Raw genomic sequence first — 17,591 nt, forward strand, 5'->3', positions numbered from 1 at the left:
TGCCCTGCGTGAATATATGAACACAACAGTGTATGTTGTCTCCGCTGACCGGCAATTCCTGGATTTACGGAAATGATTTGAAGGCAAAAGTTTTCTTATCATATACTGAAAATAAAACTAGAAATTGTACTGCTGTGCAACTACATAATAGCAATATGTGAACAAAGGACAGAGGGAATAGTAACTGTGATTTCCCACTGCTTTCATAAATGACTACACGCTATTTACCAAGGTACTGGGCTATAATTGTGTGTTTATGCTTAAGTATTAAATCTCTCTTCCTATTTCCTACTATGAACATAAACCAAGCTTGATGTATGGACTCCATTTCATATAAAGGTTCATTTCACAATAGCATCTTCTCATTTCAGTAATCTGTGCTCTTGGGATAGCTGCCCCTTTATGTCCGATCTGTGATTTCCTGCTTTCCTCCATTTCTCTTTGAATGTTACATTGTTTCTGTAAAAGCATCTTTGTCCATACTGTACAATGTTAGTTCTATGGTTTGCATAGCTGGGGTTAGGTATGTACATATACCCTTAATTACTATCCCCCAGTATGCGTATATGTACTGCTGCATATTATTCACCTCTATATTATTTTTACTTAGAGTAATTTAGAAACTAATAAGGACACTAAAATAATTTACAGTAGAAAAAAGTAACCCTAAATTGGGTTGCCATCGGCATATGTCTACTGTGCTTATGTATTAAAGTAGATTCAAGACCAAAATGTAAAATTGGCCATTTATTAGTAAATCTGAAGGAAGAGCGATAGCTAAAGTTTATTAATTATGTTTTGTGGTCGCCGTGTTTGAAAAGGTGACAGCAGTTTTAGAGAAGACGACAACCAAAATTGCTTAACCAGTTATCACTTTAGCAAAAAATTGGTGCCGCAACTAAACAGAAAATTTCAACATCTCTGTAAGAATAGAAATTAACTGGGTGAGTGCAGAATGGTTCAAGGTAAGGCCCCATTCACATCCTGGTTTTAGCCCCATTTACATCATGTTTTTGTCTCACATTTAAGTTTCCGACTTATGCATTAAAAATAGGCTGTGACGGATGCCTGACTGCAAAACAAATCCAAAGGCGACAGCATCCTTTATATGCAATCTTTTTTTTAATCTGACATTAGCATACAATGAAGCATAGTTTCACCCCTATATGTGACTGGGTTTTTCTCAAGACCCAGTCACATGTAGGGTCGAAACATTGCTTCATTGTCTGTATGCTGATGGGAAAGCAATACAAAAAATCGTATGTAAAGGATGCTGTCGACTTTGGACTTTTTTTCCGAACAGTTCAGTATTGGAGGATTTAGAGGGCCATCCCCCATTTGTGACTCTGTATGCCATTTTCCATAACCTGGTGCTGTCCTATTCTATACTTCTTTTGGATGCCTGACAGTGGCATCCATCGCCCATAGACTATTTTTTGAAACATTAAATGTATACGTCATGAACTCTCATGATTCTTTTTATGACATATACGTAAAACGGATACCATTATAGCCTATTGGTGCCACTGTTAAGCATCCGTCACCCACAGACTATTATGGCATCTATTTAATGTATAAGTCAGGCAAAGCTGGTAAAAAAAAGCTCATGACGAATACGTTAAATGGATGCCTGTGGCATATGCCATACAGTGGCATAGGTCATCTATAGACTAAATACTGTACAACACAGTATAAATTTTTTTGTGGGATCCCGTTGGATGAAATATCGTACTCTGCTACGCTATTCCATACTTAACTAAGCCCTATAGACACGACGTACACGCTAAATGTACAGAAAAAACAGAATGTGAATGGGGCCTAATGTGCACAATTCTTGGTCTGTGATGTACACATATATGACATGCCTTGATTAAATACTTTAGGAAACTAAAAAAAAAGACATCAACATTATACAGCCATTGAGGCTTAATTTAAAAAAGGAGCATGTATTGGGGAATATACATTTTCTGGCAAATAGCTGCTCAAAAAGAAACTGACAGCCGTATCAATTTTTTCTGACTCATTTCTAGGACATTTGTGAACATGTCAGCAAAAATCTGGTTAGTGCAATTTACGAATTTACTTAGATTAGAGCACTTGTTATGCATAGCTTTTCCAAAATAGCAGGGAAAGGGGGCAGATGAAAGGGGGCCCATAGCATGGAATTAAAATACTCCTATATCCTTATGGTGCTGAGTAATGCCAACCAGAACAGAAAGGCCTGTTGCTTGTTTGCCCTCCCCACCGCCTTTCCATGCCCCTCATCCTGTCCCCCCCCCCCCGTGTTTGCTAACATTGCATCTCTACCACACAAAACTAGACCAACTGAGGACCCCATGCAGAACCTTTTATCTTCCTTCTATCTGATGGACAACACAGATTCGAAGACACCCTCAATTTGAGTACTATACCCCTGGAATTTGAAAAAACCTAAGCTACGACCAAATCAAATAGCCCCCATTTCTCTCCCAGTAAAAGTAAAATCTTGTCATGCCCAGTTTTCAATTGATCCAAATGATTCTCTAAGACTTTGGATTGCCCAACAATTGAAGAGTTCTGGAAAAGTAAAAATTTCTAAAATTTTTACCATAAAATGTATGTATTATATTGATATGTTGACTATATAAGATCGACTCTCTTAGAATACAGAAAAACCTGACATCTTCAGGAGACTTCTATATTTAGGTGCTTTCAGTTGGAGATAATGTCTAAAAACATTTAAAACTGGTGTGTACAAACAAAACTTGTATTTTATGTACGCACACTCTAAAGTAAACCTCAAGTATAGCTACTTTTTTCCAGAAAAAAATACCACACTTGTCCACAAGTTGTGTCTGATATTTGAACTTAGCTACTTTGAAGCCAATGGAGCTGAGCTAGAATACCACACACAACCTCAACCACAAACTCTGATAGGATATACAGCTCTTTTCAAAAAGTACAAAATTCATGCCTGTACTATCGACCTATTATATATTTATGATACTTCAGTGTTAGGAAAACTAAAAGATTCTCATTTATGTGTGATGTGATGTGTCCAGAAAGAATCATTCGTCTGCCCCATGACTTTACACTGGATAAGTTACATAAAAAATAAAAAAAGGTATTTACATTGATCAATGTCAACTACAGTGCATTATAGTAAAAATGAAAGAAATTGTCCAATTGAAATTAAAAGTAACCACAAGTATTCTTTTCATTGTCTTTTTTTGTGTCGGCACCTTAACAATGATATAATCTGGCAGTGATCGCAAAATACAGAACCTACCATAGGAAAACGCAAACCACTTAAACAAAACAGTGAAGGTTAGCATACCATACTCCTCATACAAACATATATCATCATATCATCACTGCTTTTTTAGCATGCGTTTACTGAGGCAACTGTATTGACAACACATTGTAAAAAAATATATTACATTACACCATGAAATTACATTCATCCTGAGCTTGCTTGACCGTGCTAGAATGCCCATGAAACACAAAAACTTTATTTGGATATATATTTTATAGTATACTATTTAATTAGTTGTTTGTGATACAAAAGGCATATTTTCCTTTAGTTAAACAAAAAAAAAAAAGACGCACTGTCATGTGGCACTGGAAGCTAATACAGAACAGACAGGCCGGTAATCATGCCACAATTATGTTGTCATGTTTGTTCTTCGGTCATGAACAACAGCGTTATTGGCAGAGGAAGATTCAGACCTGAGAGCTCCTGTTGTGGAATACATTGAACAGGACAAGAGAGGCTTCTTAACAAAAAGTAAACACGAGAGATATCAAGTACATTTTATACAGTGTGTGCTCCAATAGGATGGTCCCTCTGCGGCGTGCAAATTACTAAACGCCTCCCATAAAATCAGGGAAAGCTCATTTACTGAACTCAACATTTCAATTTAGTATAACAAAAACCTTGGAAAAAGGCTTAATACATCTGAATGACATGAAATGCAAATGGACCATATTATCCTGTCCCAATCCTAACAAATGAATGCGTTCTACTAAAAATCAGAAGCTGTTTTCCTGCCAGGTTAAACAAAGTGATTGCTTGGCAAGTGGTAGGTGGTGGTTTCTGTCCATGTTCCACATTGTGAGGTCACAGTATTGTGATAAAAATGTGGAGGGTTGGGAAACTGCTAAACATTTACTTATCCAAAGAAAACAGTTTTAGATCTAACTATTCTTGCTTTCAAAACTACGGAAGGCTGATGTTCTTGAGAGTCTTCTCATGGATAAGGTGTCACCTCGACTTTCGGGCCTTGATGACTTACTCCTTTGGAATGGATTTCTAAGGCTTGTAGTGTTACGCTGCCTATCAAGTTTATCACTTATTGAATAACTCTTCTTTGCGTGTTGGTACAACACATTGGGCTCCTCTGCAGAATAACTATTTGCCCTTTCTATTTTTGGGAATGATAAGTTATTCAAGAAAGTTTTTGAAGTGGAACTTTCATGAGAAGGTAAACATTTGCTTTTTCCCTCTGTATCAGGATCTTCGTTATCTGAGCTCGGATGACTAAGCTCGGCTTCTCTTTCTGGATGACAACCGCTAATATCTTCTACTTTTTCTCTGACACATCCTGGAGATGTTGACCTCTCTGCAGTGGCCTGCGGAGTGTTATTTACACACCTGGTATCAATACAGTCTGTAATACTTGTGTATTCTGCAGACTTTACAGGTACACAAAGATTACTATAATAGCTTTTAGATGGAGAAAACATAAAGCTTTGCGATTTTACTATAGGAGTCTCTTCTAAAACAAAAGGAGCCGTGGCAAGTAAACGACTGCTTTTTGAACGCTCTAATGTATGGTACATAGGAGGGTCTAAATCCCAGGGATTTGGGCCACTTAGCGTACTTGTGTGTTCTGGAAGACACCCACTTGTGTCCATTGTTGTTCCTTCCTCGTAACTAGGATTGCGACTGCAACTACTTCCACAATGGGAAAAGGAACTACAGCCTCGACTTGGCCCAGCTGCGTCAGCAGAGTGATCGCCACAGCCAGCATTCATAGAGCTTTCTCTGCAGTCCATGCCAAACTGTGCCTCATCCATAGCTGAAACATAAATATCTATGCAGGAAGAAGGCCTTCTAGAGTCTGGAGCTACTGACAATGAATTAAGTGGGGAAGGAGGAGGCTTTATATCTTTTGATATAGAGTGTGAGCTTATAGCTCTTTGCAGACTTAATGTCCTCTCTTTAAAAAAACCTTCAAATTTTTCCAACCCACTTTTTTCCTTCGAGTTTGTTGCATAAAACGATTGACTTCTCATTCGAGGCATAAGGGATGGTGATGTAGGAGACAATTGCTCTTCTCCAACCGGGTCTGTGATATCGTGTAACTTGTAAGTGTTCCCTTCTTGGCTGTTAAAACTGCTCTGCCTTATAATATAGGCAGCATCAGTACAATCCGAGGAAGTTCTAGATCTTGCTTTAGTTGTCTCTACTCTTTCAACTCCAGCAAGCTTTTCCATGGCTGTAGCCATTCTTCCCAGCATCTCTTCAAGCTGAGCAAGTCTTATATCCACCGTTTGAAGGGATGCCTTCATGAAATGCTCCCGTTCATTGACTTCCTCAAGGCGCATGGCCATATTTTCCACTCTGAGAAGCAAAGTAAAATTATAGACTAAGTCGGAGTGATATACATGAAATATAACATCAACAACATACATTTTACTATCTAAACTATTTTACTGAAAGAGTGTTTCACAGAGATCATGTATCAGACTTTCTAAATCCTAAATTCCTGCCATCAAATAATGCACCTATTCATGCAGAAAATGTAAATAAGGATTCCACTTTTATTAAATAGATAACATCTGTCCTCAGTATTATTTTGCCGTGAAGAAAATGCATTACCATACAATTCTTACATTGTTCAAATTCAACGTATCACTCTAATTGCAACTCTTGGTTTTATAATGTTTGCCCACCATCTACTGTCAGTCAGTAAGAGAATTCTAGAAACAGCATCTAAATAAATATATTGCTTATTATTAAAAATTGTGTAGAGAAGTAGGTGCATGTATATTAGGTCGGATTATGCAGAGGAATAGCTAGGCTTTCCTTTATTTGAGGCAAACATTTAATTTGGCAGCCTCCAAACCTAAAACGTAAACTTTTTAATATTAGGCTTTTTATATATGTAACCCTACCCTAGCCAAGCATCTACCCTGGTGAAATAAATAGCAGCCATCTATACATCATTTACAGGCAGAGGAAAGGACCTCCCATTATCAATATATTTCATTTCACAGTAAGAGTAGTCAAAATCTAAAATGCCCAAATAAAATATATAGTAATGGTAATAGTATAATGAAAAGCATATCAGATTTTAAAACAGGGATGGACAATTTTCCCCATAACTTAGGGTATTGAGAGTTATCATTTATAAGTAGGGGAGGGCAGTGTGAATCAGATACAGATAATGTATGTTATTGCCCTTGATTTTTTTTTTCCTTTGTAAAGTTTGTTACAATTGCCCTTGGTGTAATGATGGGGTAGGGAGAAGACAGGTAAGCCCTAATCTACCCGCCACTCAGTCCCTGCCTACTTGCACGGCCCGTCCTAGGTGACGGCGTACAACTGGGCGACGGTCCCTACGCTCAATATGTGCACGACAGACAAACAGACAAGGGTACACAGAAGCTAAGTGAAATGGGGCAGTTGCCCACGGCAAGACCATGAGCAACAAGAGTAGTGAACGAGCCGAGTCAAACCAGGAGTGTACGAGGTACCAAACGCAGAGCAGGAGCGTAGTCAGTAAAGCCAGGGTCAAAATGAAGCAAGGTCAATAATGATAGCAGGAGCAGCAGAGCCAGGAAACGGGAAAGAATCACAGGCAGAGACAAGTAGGAAATGAAGGTATAAATAGACCGAGGGCGGGAGCTAGAACCGTCTGGCCAGGCTATGATAGGTTCTCCCACTCCTGAGCCTACCAGCTTGAATGGTAGCAGATCGAGTCACTCTATCAGACTTAGGAGCGGGTGCAGACTGATTAACCATGGGCGTCGACACAGAAGCTGTGTCTGGCAGATCCTTTACAGTACCCCCCCCTTTTATGAGGGGCCACTGGACCCTTTCTAGGTGGACCTGGCAATACCCCAGTGTGAACATCCCGGGTGGGTACCCATGTCCTCTCCTCAGGCCCGTATTCTCTCCAATGGACCAGGTACTGGAGGGAGCCTTGGACCATCCTACTGTCCACAATCTTGGCCACCTCGAATTCTACCCCTTCAGGGGTGAAAACAGGGATCGGAGGTTTCCTCTAGGTAGCCAAGGACGGGGAGCAGCGTTTCAGGAGGGAGGCATGAAACACGTCGTGTATTCGAAAAGACGGGGGTAACTCCAGTCGGAAGGAGACAGGGTTAAGGACCTCAATGACCTTGTACGGCCCTATATACCGGGGAGCAAATTATTTGGACGGGACTTTAATGCGCAAATTTTTTGAAGACAGCCACACCAGATCCCCGACCACAAACAAGGGGTTAGCAGAACGTCTTCTATCTGCCTGAGTCTTTTGTATGCTCTGGGATGCCTCTAGGTTCTTCTGAACCTGGGCCCAGACTGTGCACAGTTCCCGATGAACGACATCTACCTCTGGATTGTTGGAACCACCAGGTGAAACGGAGGAGAACCGTGGATTAAACCCAAAATTACAGAAAAAGAGGGAGATCCCTGGCGAGTTACTGACCCTGTTATTAAGGGAAAATTCGGCGAGGGAAATGAAGGAGACCCAATCATATTGACAGTCAGAGATAAAACACCTTAAATATTGTTCTAGAGACTGATTAGTCCTCTCAGTTTGGCCATTAGTTTCAGGATGGAAGGCCGAGGAGAAGGATAGATAAATCTCCAACTTTTTACAGAAAGCTCTCCAAAACAATGAAACAAATTGTACCCCTCTGTCAGAAACTATATTCACAGGAACCCCATGGAGATGCAGGATGTGTTTGACAAACAAGGTAGCTAACATCTTAGCATTGGGTAGTTTCTTGAGGGACACAAAGTGGCACATCTTACTGAAGCGGTCTACTACAACCCACACCACCGACTTGCCTTGAGATGGAAGCAAATCGGTGATAAAATCCATGGAGATATGGGTCCAAGGTCTCTGGGGAATGGGCAAAGAAAATAGTAAGCCCGCTGGTTGGGACCTGGGAGTCTTGGACCTAGCACAAATTTCACAAGCGGCGACGTAGGCCTTAACGTCTTTAGGCAACCCAGGCCACCAATAGTTTCTGGTAATGAGGTGCTTGGTACCCAGGATGCCTGGATGGCCAGATAGTGCAGAGTCATGATTTTCCCTGAGTACCCTTAGCCGGAATTGCAGGGGAACAAACAGCTTGTTCTCAGGAAGGTTCCCGGGAGCTGAACCTTGATCAGCCGCAATTTCGGAGACTAGGTCAGAATCAACAGAGGAAATTATTACACCTGGGGGCAAAACACAAGCAGGATCTTCCTCCGAAGGAGGGCTGGCCATGAAACTACGAGACAGTGCATCAGCTTTAATATTTTTAGACCCAGCCCTATAGGTGACCAAAAAGTTGAATCTAGTAAAAAACAATGCCCATCGAGCTTGTCTTGGGTTTAGCCTCCGTGCAGATTCTAGGAAAACCAAATTCTTGTGGTCGGTAAGGACCGTTACCTGGTGCCTATCCCCCTCCAGGAAGTGGCACCACTCTTCAAATGACGATTTAATGGCTAAGAGTTCGCGGTTGCCAATGTCATAGTTACTCTCAGTGGGCGAGAACTTCCTGGAGAAGTAGGCACAGGGACGGAGATGGGTGAGGGACCTGGTACCCTAGGACAAGACAGCACCCACTCCCACCTCGGAGGCGTCAACCTCCACGATGAATGGCTCCATTTGGTTAGGCCGAATCAGCACTGGGGCCGAGATAAAGCACTTCTTAAGGACCTCAAATGCCTGGACCGCCTCTGGCGGCCAGTGAAGGAGATAAGCACCTTTGCGAGTAAGATCCGTAAGAGGCTTAGCGATGACCGAGAAGTTAGTAATAAATCTCCTGTAATAATTAGCAAACCCCAGGAAGCACTGTAACGCCTTCAGGGAGGCCTTGGAGTGAGGATTTGACCCAAAAATGGTATCTCCTGCACCCGAAACACACATTTTTCGGTTTTATCAAAGAGTTTGTTTTCCCGAAGGGCCTGGAGCACCTTCCTGACATGCTCAATGTGGGAGGACCAGTCCTTGGAAAACACAAGTATGTCATCAAGGTACACTACAAGAAATACTCCCAGGTAGTCTCTTAAAATCTCATTTATGAAATTCTGGAAGACCGCAGGAGCATTACACAACCCAAAGGGCATGACGAGGTATTCGAAATGACCTTCAGGCGTGTTAAACGCAGTCTTCCACTCATCCCCCTCTTTGATGCGGATAAGGTTATAAGCCCCCCCCCGAAGATCAAACTTTGAGAATCATTGGTTCCTCTGAACCTGATTGAAGAGATCAGGAATCAAAGGAAGGGGATACTGGTTCCTTACAGTGACCTTATTCAAATTTCGGTAATCGATGCACGGCCTAAGACCACCATCCTTCTTCCCTACGAAGAAGAAGCAGCACCTGCCGGAGAAGTAGAGGGGCGAATGTAACCCTTGGCCAGGCATTCCTGGATATACTCTCTCATGGCTTCACGTTCGGGACAAGAGAGTTTAAATATCCTACCCTTAGGGAGCTTAGCTCCTGGTACCAAATCGATAGCGCAATCGTATTCTCTATGGGGAGGTAACACTTCGGAGGCCTTTTTAGAAAAAACATCAGCGGAGTCCTGAATAAACTCAGGTAGACTGTTCACCTCCTCAGGGAGAGAAATAAAATTAACAGAAAAACATGATGTCATGCATTCATTACCCCATTTGGTAAGATCCCCAGTATTCCAGTTAAACGTGGGATTATGCATCTGCAACCAGGGAAGGCCTAAAACCAAATCGGACGATAATCCCTGCATCACCAGTACAGAGCACTGCTCCAAATGCATGGAGCCAACAAGGAGTTCAAAAACAGGGGTATGCTGCGTAAAATAACCATTAGCAAGTGGAGTGGAGTCGATACCCACTACCGGGACAGGTTTAGGCAATTCAATCAATGGCATAGCTAGAGACATAGCAAATTCCACAGACATAATATTAGCAGAAGACCCTGAATCCACGAAGGCACTGCCGGTGGCAGACCTACCCTCAAAAGAGACCTGAAAGGGAAGCAAGATCTTATTAGGTTTCATATTTAAGGGAAATACCTGTGCGCCCAAGTGACCTCGCCGATGGTCACTTAGGCGCTGAAGTTCTTCCGGCTGCTTATTCTTACGCCTAGGACAGTTGTTCACTTGATGCTTGTCATCCCCACAGTAGAAGCAGAGACCATTCTTCCTGCGGAGCTCTCTACGTTGTTGGGGAGACACGGAGGCCCCGAGTTGCATTGGTTCATCCAATTTTTCCGTGCAAGAACGAAGCAACGGAACCTCGGGAGCCATCATGGGGGAGCCAGAGGAGAAAGCACAAAAACGTTCAAGTCGTCGTTCCCTGAGACGTCGGTCAAGTCATACCGCTAAAACCATAACCTGTTCTAGAGAGTTAGAAGAGGGATAACTAACTAACAGGTCTTTCAGGGCGTTCGACAGAGCCAATCTAAACTGGCACCTCAAGGCAGGGTCATTCCACCGAGAAGCTACACACCACTTCCTAAAGTCAGAACAGTACTCCTCAACGGGTCTCTTACTCTGACGTAAGGTCACCAGCTGACTCTCGGCAAAGGCAGTCTTGTCAGCCTCGTCATATAGAGAGCAGAAAAAAAAGATCAACAGAGGAAAGTTCAGGGGCGTCAGGAGCCAAGGAGAAGGCCCATTCTTGGGGCCCGTCCTGGAGCCGGGACATAATTATACCCACTCGCTGGCTCTCAGAACCTGAGGAGTGGGGCCTTAGACGGAAATAGAAAGATAAAGAGGAGACCCCTAGTGGTTGGCAGGGATATATTAAAAATGAAAGATAATTTGCCTAGGCACAAAAGGTCCCAATTTCCCAACCACCATCGAATATAATGTCAGTTAAAATATAACTTTTATTAATGTATCAAAATAGAGACAAACAACAAGTAAGGGTTAAAATTGTTTTCAAAGGACGGCTAGTGTGTGTCATAGAGGATTTTGCAAGTGTATCCAGCACGTCGCTGAACACAGTGAGAGAGGCTGACTCGGCAGCTGCAGACTGCCGTAGGCTAGTACAGTCCCACACGAGTGAAGAGAGATACCAGGCCGTCGATGAATATTAAAATGGCGATAGCCCCCCCAGATGGAAATAGAGCCTACAACTCACCCGAAAGGAGAAAAAAGTCTTCCGGTCCACTGAGAACCGGTCAGGCAACTTGAGGTGGGGTTCAAGAGGTGAGGTGGGGGGCACTACCAGGGTAGCATCACGCTGGTTGCCCCTCTGAGCCAGGGCTTGGACCTGTAGGGAGAGGCCCTGCATTTGCTGAGCCAGGGTCTCAAGGGGGTCCATAGTAGTGTCAGGGACCAGGGTAGAAAAGGTATATAGGCCTGTGATTATGTAATGACGGGGTAGGGAGAAGACAGCTGAGCCCTAATGTACCCGCCACTCAGTCCCTGCCTACTTGCACGGCCCGTCCTAGGCGACGGCGTACAACTGAGCGACGGTCCCTACGCTCAATATGTGCACGACAGACAAACAGACAAGGGTACACAGAAGCTAAGGGAAATGGGGCAGTTGCCCACGGCAAGACCGTGAGCAACAAGAGTAGTGAACGAGCCGAGTCAAACCAGGAGTGTACGAGGTACCAAACGCAGAGCAGGAGCGTAGTCAGTAAAGCTAGGGTCAAAATGAAGCATGGTCAATAATAATAGCAGGAGCAGCAGAGCCAGGAAACAGGGAAGAATCACAGGCAGAGACAAGCAGGAAATGAAGGTATAAATAGACCGAGGGCGGGAGCTAGAACCGTCTGGCCAGGCTGTGATAGGTTCTCACACTCCTGAGCCTACCAGCCTGAGTGGTAGCAGATCGAGTCACTCTATCAGACTTAGGAGCAGGTGCAGACTGATTAACCACGGGCGTCGACACAGAAGCTGTATCTGGCAGATCCTTTACACTTGGTTTATTTGCCTTTTTTTCTGGATCAAACAGCTAGGTCTGAGAAAGGGTGAACTTGATGGACGTATATTTTTTTAAATCTAAACAACTAACTGGGGAGAGATTATATTGGGGGATTCAAGCAAGCAATGGAGTTTGTTATATTAGTTAACAAAACCATACTAGTTTACTGACTATGCTTTGAAGGCTATGGACAACTTTGACATGAACAAAATAATTTTTACATATGTTAGTGGTTATTTAAAAAGTTGCTTAATTTTGCATTTAGGAAACAATAAAAAAAAATCTGTGCAAAAGTGCACATAGCCTTTAAATAATAATTTTCTTACAATACACTTATGTAAAGGTACCGGTATGTAGGATTGGATATTTATTAAAGTTTTGTTGCACAGCGTTGGACATTCATTTCAGCTAACGATAGAGAGATTATACATGATTAATACTTTGAAAGTTCAATTGTTATTCAATTAGCTTTTTGCTACCAAAGCATTATAAGATACTTTGATGCTTATGTTATAATGTGTCATTGTATTTTGTTTGCAAATGCTATAGAAGTAGACTTAAAAGCCAAGATATGACTTTTGGTGCATTTTGTTAAGTAGGAGAACAGATTCTTAATCAAATGATTGCGGTAGCAATTTCCCCATCTTTTTATAACGTATTCCCACTTTTATAAAATGTCAATCTGGTATCTTCTAAGGGTCAAAAAAATTAGGATGTATCAGCCCCAGCCCTGTCCACATTTTTAGAGGACAGGTAGGTACAAAAGCATGGTCGCTCTCTATTAAAATAAGTGAGACTTATGTGAACCTGTGAAGGAAAGGACACCCGCAATGATTTGATTTTAATGACCCATCGGATTGTTATGTCATATAAGTTAGACCTGAATAATCAATCACACTGATTGCCAGGGATATACTTTCTGACAATCCCATTTAAGAGGCTGTAGCCTACAGCCGCTAGGCAGTTTACTTTAAAGAACTAGTCGTCTGTCTCAAATTACTTGGCGGTGCAACTCAAACCTGAATTGCCAGGCCATTTCCTATCTCAGTCTGTGCTACCAATCAGATATTTTTTACAAATAAATTTAGATGTAGACAATAATTTCACTTAAATATTTGTAGATACAGTAAAATAATTTCAATTACGTAAAGTTTTCTCCTTCAGTCTCTATACATTGAAACGTTGCAGATGCTAATTCAAGACTCACAATCGTTAAAAAATCTTAAAGGGAACCTGTTACACTGAAAGTGCAGACATTTCTGCGGGCAGAATGTTATAGTGCAGGGTTAGGTGAACAGGTTGATATATATTTTTGTAGCAAAAGATTCAGTATAACTTGTAATGTATTAATTTAAACTTCTGCTCATTCTGGGCTTAGGAGTCCAGTGGGCGGTCCTAATGAGTGATTGACATCTATCTCTGCATTCACACTCATACAGGGAAGACTGTCAATCATTGAGTAGGACCGCCCACTGGACTCTTAAGGTCAGAACGAGCAGAGGTTTAAATTCACCAGGAATCAAAACAATAATAATCGCTCACAATGGAGTCCAAACATTATTTACATACTTAGATGCGGTCAGATAAACATCAGAATGAATGGATCTGATCATTATAACTATAAACAAATATTGATTATTTCTGTAATACAAAATTGGTCGTCAGACAGTAGTAAGAAATGTGACAAACTAAGGTAAATCTGATTAGTTACAAATATTCTTACCTTTCTGCGGTAACTCGAATTCTTTCATCATTGGAAGAGTTAAATCGGTCATCTTTTTCTCTAAAATACTCCTCTATGCACTGTTCTTCAAAATCGTGCACTTTCTTCAGTTCGTCCTCTGTTATAAATAATTCTGTTTAGGAGAGAGCACAGACAATGCTCATTGTGAATTTTTTAGAAACTTTTTCGTAAAGAGTTCATTCTTTTACAACCGTATATATCATTGATTTAGGCTCCATGCACACATTTGTAGTTTTTATCCGAAATTACGGATCTGTAATGACAGATAAAATACTGACACATTAATTTCTGTCGGCCACGAACACTTTCCCGTATATTTACGGATTTGTGTATGGGTCGTAGAAATGAAACATGTCCTATTTTTCGCATTTACGGACCGTGCCCCTATATTTATTACTGTGAGCACGGTCCGCAAATGCGGATGACACTCAACGGCCAGTCCATGCAGTATTTACTTTTATTATTCAATATGTGCTTATTTTGCCTTTAAAATGACACATCTTATCTCAGTGAATTCACACACTACCATTTTGTGTGCAATTTGATTTGTCTCTATTAATTCTAGAATTTGTCACATTGCACGACGGGACTGTAACCAACATCATACTGCAATTAATGTTATAAAGGAATTGTTCGCATCCTATTAAAAGATCTGTGTCTAAACACCGTACAACCATTTATAGCATAATATGCGAATTGCAAATCAGATCTTTGCAAAGTAAAGTTTTCCATAAGGCTTTCCAAGACTTTTTTATTGATTTTTATTGTCTGAAGGAAAGCATATAAACTTGTCTAACCCCTGGGACTCCCACCGATCAGTAGAAGGGAAGTCAATGAAAATTCCTGGAAACCCCTTTGAAGGGGTTCTCTCTGCATAACAACCCCTTTTTATACTAAAGCGAACCCCGGAATGAGCTTATCACCGCCAGACTGACTTCAGAAGCTACAGCTGGCCAAAAACTTTCACAGTAGCATCTGGAAATGTAGTATTATTTCATGCTGGCTATTCAAATGAGAGGTGGCTCTTTGCTCTGGCTTATAGAGGGGAATCCTGACACTTCTGAATCTTTTTTTGTGAGATTCCGGCAAGTGAAACCAAATATCGCGAGATTACGGAGCTAAACGAGATTTGGTTTCACTTGCCGGAATCTCACAAAAAAAGATTCAGAAGTGTCAGGATTGTGAGTACACATCACGTCCAGGCTGGATGGTCATGTGTATTCATTATCAGGACACTGTAGTAATGTTAGGGTTTGTGTATGTAGCTGCACATAGTGATATAACTATATCGCTAGTGCAGTGTCAATTAATGGAGAGGAGTGCATGATGCCGATTGGTCAGCGTCATGCACTCCTCTGTACAACGCCTACTTGGTCGAAAGTAAAAATACGCCCACTTGGGCATTAAGAAAGCTCATTAGCATAAACCAAAATCGCTCCTAACGTTGTGAAAAAAGATCGTTTTTTTAAATAAAAAGCATTACTGTCACCTACATTACAGCGCCCATCTCCTTATGTAGGAGATAGGCCACTTATAATGTGGTGACAGAGCCTCTTTAACATGTCTCGCATATGGGCTTTTACAGTTTATGACGCATACAGTGAAGCAAATAAGTATTTGATCCCTTGCTGATTTTGTAAGTTTGCCCACTGTCAAAGACATGAACAGTCTAGAATTTTTAGGCTAGGTTAATTTTACCAGTGAGAGATAGATTATATATATAAAAAAAAAAAGAAAATCACATTGTCAAAATTATATATATTTATTTGCATTGTGCACAGAGAAATAAGTATTTGATCCCTTTGGCAAACAAGACTTAATACTTGGTGGCAAAACCCTTGTTGGCAAGCACAGCAGTCAGACGTTTTTTATAGTTGATGATGAGGTTTGCACATATGTTATATGGAATTTTGGCCCACTCCTCTTTGCAGATCATCTGTAAATCATTACGATTTCGAGGCTGTCGCTTGGCACCTCGGATCTTCAGCTCCCTCCATAAATTTTTGATGGGATTAAGGTCTGGAGACTGGCTAGGCCACTCCATGACCTTAATGTGCTTCTTTTTGAGCCACTCCTTTGTTGCCTTGGCTGTATGTTTCGGGTCATTGTCGTGCTTGAAGACCCAGCCACGAGCCATTTTTAATGTCCTGGTGCTGGGAAGGAGGTTGTCACTGAAGATTTGACGGTACATGGCTCCATCCATTCTCCCATTGATGCGGTGAAGTAGTCCTGTGCCCTTAGCAGAGAAACACCCCCAAAACATAATGTTTCCACCTCCATGCTTGACAGTGGGTTCGGTGTTCTTTGGGTCATAGGCAGCATTTCTCTTCCTCCAAACACGGCGAGTTGAGTTAATGCCAAAGAGCTCAATTTTAGTCTCATCTGACCACAGCACCTTCTCCCAATCACTCTCAGAATTATCCAGATGTTCATTTGCAAACTTCAGACGGGCCTGTACATGTGCCTTCTTGAGCAGGGGGACCTTGCGGGCACTGCAGGATTTTAATCCATTACAGCGTAATGTGTTACCAATGGTTTTCTTGGTGACTGTGGTCCCAGCTGCCTTGAGATCATTAACAAGTTCCCCCCGTGTAGTTTTCGGCTGAGCTCTCACCTTCCTCAGGATCAAGGATACCCCACGAGGTGAGATTTTGCATGGAGCCCCAGATCGATGTCGATTGACAGTCATTTTGTATGTCTTCCATTTTCTTACTATTGCACCAACAGTTGTCTCCTTCTCACCCAGCGTCTTACTTATGGTTTTGTAGCCCATTCCAGCCTTGTGCAGGTCTATGATCTTGTCCCTGACATCCTTAGAAAGCTCTTTGGTCTTGCCCATGTTGTAGAGGTTAGAGTCAGACTGATTAATTGAGTCTGTGGACAGGAGTCTTGTATACAGGTGACCATTTAAGACAGCTGTCTTTAATGCAGGCACCAAGTTGATTTGGAGCGTGTAACTGGTTTGGAGGAGGCTGAACTCTTAATGGTTGGTAGGGGATCAAATACTTATTTCTCTGTGCACAATGCAAATAAATATATATAATTTTGACTATGTGATTTTCTTTTTTTTTTTCATATATAATCTATCTCTCACTGGTAAATTTAACCTAGCCTAAAAATTCTAGACTGTTCATGTCTTTGACAGTGGGCAAACTTACAAAATCAGCAAGGGATCAAATACTTATTTCCTTCACTGTATATGTGGGCATGTGCTGACATCATAGATCACAAAACATTTAAATTGGGTTTTCCAAATATAAAAAAATCCCTCGAAGCTCCCACACTTTGAAAAGTTGTAATATAGTTATTCCCCCGTGGTCATGTAACAGCATTATGGATCACACGTCACTGTGTGGATGGGCCACAGCAAAATTGGCGGAGAACCACTGTAAACAGAAAGTCTATTATCATCTATCATCCAATCCCTTATCACCGATTCCGCAAATATCAATTCTGGGAATACCTTTTTACATGTACCCTTTAAACTATAACATTTATAATCATTATGTATTGACAGTCATTGCATTATATTATTGCTTTGTAGGTAAGCTGTAGGCTATATAGCAATTCATCACGGGCAAAGTTTTCATGTCATCACTATTAAACAATATTGTTTTGTGCCACTGCATGTTGCAAAATAAAATAATAGTATCTAGCTGGGCACAATGGAAAGCCTCAACGTAAAACGTATGTAGGATGCTGAAGCTTTGCCAAGTTGCAAGT

At 41.4% G+C, this 17,591-nt stretch overlaps 1 protein-coding gene across 3 annotated transcripts in view; it reads right to left on the minus strand.

Moving 5' to 3' along the window:
• Nucleotides 1–2,293: 2,293 nt before the first annotated feature.
• Nucleotides 2,294–17,591, minus strand: part of TRPM3 (transient receptor potential cation channel subfamily M member 3) — a 480,072-nt gene continuing 464,774 nt past the window's right edge. For all 3 annotated transcript variants that reach the window (XM_075828007.1, XM_075827994.1, XM_075827999.1), the window contains 2 exons: nucleotides 13,848–13,980; nucleotides 2,294–5,605 (listed from right to left, as the gene is read on the minus strand). In XM_075828007.1, the coding sequence (XP_075684122.1) occupies nucleotides 4,177–5,605; nucleotides 13,848–13,980 (1,562 nt within the window). In that variant the 3' untranslated portion in view covers nucleotides 2,294–4,176. The remainder of the gene's footprint in view (nucleotides 5,606–13,847; nucleotides 13,981–17,591) is intronic.

The sequence above is a fragment of the Rhinoderma darwinii genome, chromosome 1 (genome assembly GCF_050947455.1).
Source record: "Rhinoderma darwinii isolate aRhiDar2 chromosome 1, aRhiDar2.hap1, whole genome shotgun sequence".
Classification (NCBI taxonomy): domain Eukaryota; kingdom Metazoa; phylum Chordata; class Amphibia; order Anura; family Rhinodermatidae; genus Rhinoderma; species Rhinoderma darwinii.